The 3,823-nt window shown below is 39.6% G+C and overlaps 1 protein-coding gene across 1 annotated transcript in view; it reads left to right on the forward strand.

The window, feature by feature from the left end:
- LOC101849661 overlaps positions 1-3,823 on the forward strand; it is a gene marked incomplete in the record, with an annotated part of 55,813 nt that overhangs the window by 37,328 nt on the left and 14,662 nt on the right. Inside the window, 4 exon segments of the mRNA XM_013090272.2 lie at positions 1,126-1,239; positions 1,474-1,560; positions 3,293-3,393; positions 3,629-3,788. Of these exon segments, the coding sequence (XP_012945726.1) occupies positions 1,126-1,239; positions 1,474-1,560; positions 3,293-3,393; positions 3,629-3,788 (462 nt within the window).

A 3,823-nucleotide genomic window follows, 5' to 3' on the forward strand; every position in this document is an offset into this window, starting at 1 on the left:
CTCTCTCTCTCTCTCTCTCTCTCTCTCTCTCTCTCTCTCTCTCTCTCTCTCCTTCTCCCTCTCTCTCTCTCTCGCTATGAACGTCACAAAACACAATTGCTATGATTTTCCCGGCTGACTCCTCGGGACGATGCTTGTCTGACAAGCGTATGGACACTTCTTCCTCTTCTTCCAGTTCATTGCTCTTACGCCTGACCCACCTATATACAGAGCCAAATTCTTGGGCTTCTGAAGCAAGTTTTGGATGTTATCGGTGGATTGATTTTCCTCATAAAACAAGAAATTCAATCACTGCTCTTTACCTCTGACAGACCTCACCGAGGGTAGCCATTTTGATGTGACGTCATTAGGGCCAAAATTACAGAAATTTAGTTTTAACAGTTTCAGTTCAAAAGTATATGAGCAAGTACTTGTGAGCTGAATTTAATTAATTTTGAGCAATTACTTTTTGACTCCCGCTCATGAAGATTTTATATTGAACTCAACAAATAATGTTACTTTCTCTCCTTCTGTTTCAGTTTCTTCAAAAATATCCTGCAGGCCAGCTCAGACCACGAAAAACTCATCCCTGGCTGCATTGGCAGGATCATTGTTCCCATTCGGGTGAGTGGAAAGCATAAGACATTAGTGTATGTAATTTGCTTGAACGCTCAACGCCCTTATCAACACTATTATTAGATTATGTAAGACGCGCACATTAAAAAAAAAAATTTTCTTTATATTTATCTTTCTATCTATTTATTCGTTCGTCCGATTGTTTGTTCCTCGTTCGTTCCTTCGTTTATTTATTTATTTATTTATTCATTTTTATCAATCATTCATTTATTCACTCATTCTTTCACTTATTCGTTCCTTCATTCATTCACTCATTCATTCATTCATTCGTTCCTTCATTAATTCACTCAATCATTCATTCATTCATCCATTCATCCATTCATCCATTCATTCATTCATTCACTCATTCATTCATTCATTCATTTGTTCCTTCATTAATTCACTCATTCATTCATTCATTCGTCCATTCATCCATTCACCCCTTCCTTCATTCATTCATTTATTCATTCATTCTTTCATTCATTCATTCATTCATTTATTCCATTATTCATTCTTTCATTCACTCCCCAGGACATCCCCAGCGAAGGCTGTGACCGTTGGTTTGACCTGTACCCTGTCTGTCGGGGAAGTAAGAGCAAAGCCACGGGGCAGGTCAGGCTGCAGATTGCTGTGTCCTGTAGGCAGGTGAGTTGTGGTTGGATGGGTGGATGGATGGGTGGATGCCTGGAGGGAGGGTCGATGGGTGAATGGATGGATGAATGGATGGATGGACGGATGGGTGGATAGATGAGTGGGTGGATGGATAGATAGGTTAAAAGGGCAGCGACACATCTAGATAGCACCATACAGCCTCAATAACGTTCCTTCTCACAATTACAGCTTGTAAATACAAGAGGGTGTCTCTTGTTCACTTTTCAGACACAACTGCAAGGCTGTTTTTTCTCTGCCGAGGACTATCATCAAGCGTCATTGATCGTGCACAAACATGCAGCATCGAATTTGAAGGTAAGAAAGCAGTTTTTTAAAACCCTATCCGTGCGCCATGGGGTCATTCTGTACCCTCGGGGTTGTATTCTTCTCATTTTAGAATACTTCTAGCACGAAGATCTCTTTGAAAGTTTCTGTATTTCTAAAAATAAAAAAGACTATTGTAACACGAGACTTTAAAGACTACTGTAATATTTTATTGCAAAAGACTTATAATACGGAATAGCGTTTTGTAAAAGACTATCGTAATACAGAATATTATGCTGCATTGTAACAGACATTTATAGAAAGGAATATTTTATTGCTGGAGACAATAGTTATTGTGATACGAAATGCTTCATTGCTGGAGACAATAGTTATTGTGATACGAAATGCTTCATTGCTGGAGACAATAGTTATTGTGATACGAAATACTTCATTGCTGGAGACAATAGTTATTGTGATACGAAATACTTCATTGCTGGAGACAATAGTTATTGTGATACGAAATGCATCATTGCTGGAGACAATAGTTATTGTGATACGGAATGCTTCATTGCTGGAGACAATAGTTATTGTGATACGAAATACTTCATTGCTGGAGACAATAGTTATTGTGATACGAAATACTTCATTGCTGGAGACAATAGTTATTGTGATACGAAATACTTCATTGCTGGAGACAATAGTTATTGTGATACGAAATACTTCATTGCTGGAGACAATAGTTATTGTGATACGAAATGCTTCATTGCTGGAGACAATAGTTATTGTGATACGAAATGCTTCATTGCTGGAGACAATAGTTATTGTGATACGAAATACTTCATTGCTGGAGACAATAGTTATTGTGATACGAAATACTTCATTGCTGGAGACAATAGTTATTGTGATACGGAATACTTCATTGCTGGAGACAATAGTTATTGTGATACGAAATGCTTCATTGCTGGAGACAATAGTTATTGTGATACGGAATACTTCATTGCTGGAGACAATAGTTATTGTGATACGAAATGCTTCATTGCTGGAGACAATAGTTATTGTGATGCGAAATGCTTCATTGCTGGAGACAATAGTTATTGTGATGCGAAATGCTTCATTGCTGGAGACAATAGTTATTGTGATACGAAATGCTTCATTGCTGGAGACAATAGTTATTGTGATACGAAATACTTCATTGCTGGAGGCTTCTGTTATACTTAATACTATACTGTTATTGCTAAAGGCTTTAAAACAAAAGCACCAAGCTCCCTGCTTTAGTAAGCAGCAGCTGTGTAGATTTAGGTAGAGAACGGGTGTCGGCGCTACTAATTTTTGGAGACAGACACATTTGTGTCAAGACACGGTGGAATCAGGCGCTCCTCAATTTTTGGACATGTGGAGTAATTGGTATCATCTTAAAGCTTGTCCTCCTTATCATCTTGTCTTGCTTTCAGTGAAATGAGTACTCATCTATCATGAATAGAAGTCGAGATATTTACGATTGAAGGAGGTGGGAGTAGCCTTGTTTCAGAAGTAAAATAAGCGAGAAAATGGCCGCAAAATGTAACATTTCTGTGCCTTAAAATCATTTTTCAGTAAAACCCAAACAGAAATGCGGTTTTAAATGGACCTTCAATGTGCTGAGTCACAAAAACAAAAATTCGATAAAAATTGTCAAACGATAGAAAAATGCGTTAGCCCGGTGTTTGTTTGGGTTTTTTTGACGAATGCCTGATTTCACCACTGCGTCGTGACACATTTTTTCCTCTTTATTTTCGTCTTCCAGGATGTGGAAGGAGTAGATCTCTCAGTTTCGGCCAAGTCCAGACGAATGCTCAACATTTTCGCCGTCTCCAACGGAATCTCAAAACTGTCGCAAAACATTTTGTAAGTGATACTGTCAGTTGTGCTCTCTTTGGGGGCTCTTGGTGGGTGGTTGACGGGTGCTCTGGTGTGGTTTGCTCCTTCTTTCCTATCAAATGTCTATCGTCTTTGCCTCCCCTCCTTCTTTTTTTGTGTTTGTTACTCTCTTGTAACACCTCTAATCTTCGACACTTGTATGACCTTATTGTGTTGCAAGTGCCGTAAACACTTACTAAAACTAAAACTAATCTCTCCCCAGAGATCTGACGGTCCTTCTAGAGCTGGCCTTCACCCCAAGCACCTCCAGTGTGTCCGAGAATGTTCTACACCGCGCCATGGAGGAGCTACAAATGACCTGGGGCGCAATGCATTGTGGGTCCTCGGACTATCTGCAGAGGATGCCGCTCTGTGATGCTGAGGTGAGAGTGGGGAATGGGGAGATCGGATATACGGG

Source organism: Aplysia californica, unplaced genomic scaffold, assembly GCF_000002075.1.
Source record: "Aplysia californica isolate F4 #8 unplaced genomic scaffold, AplCal3.0 scaffold01198, whole genome shotgun sequence".
Taxonomy (NCBI): Eukaryota; Metazoa; Mollusca; class Gastropoda; order Aplysiida; family Aplysiidae; genus Aplysia; species Aplysia californica.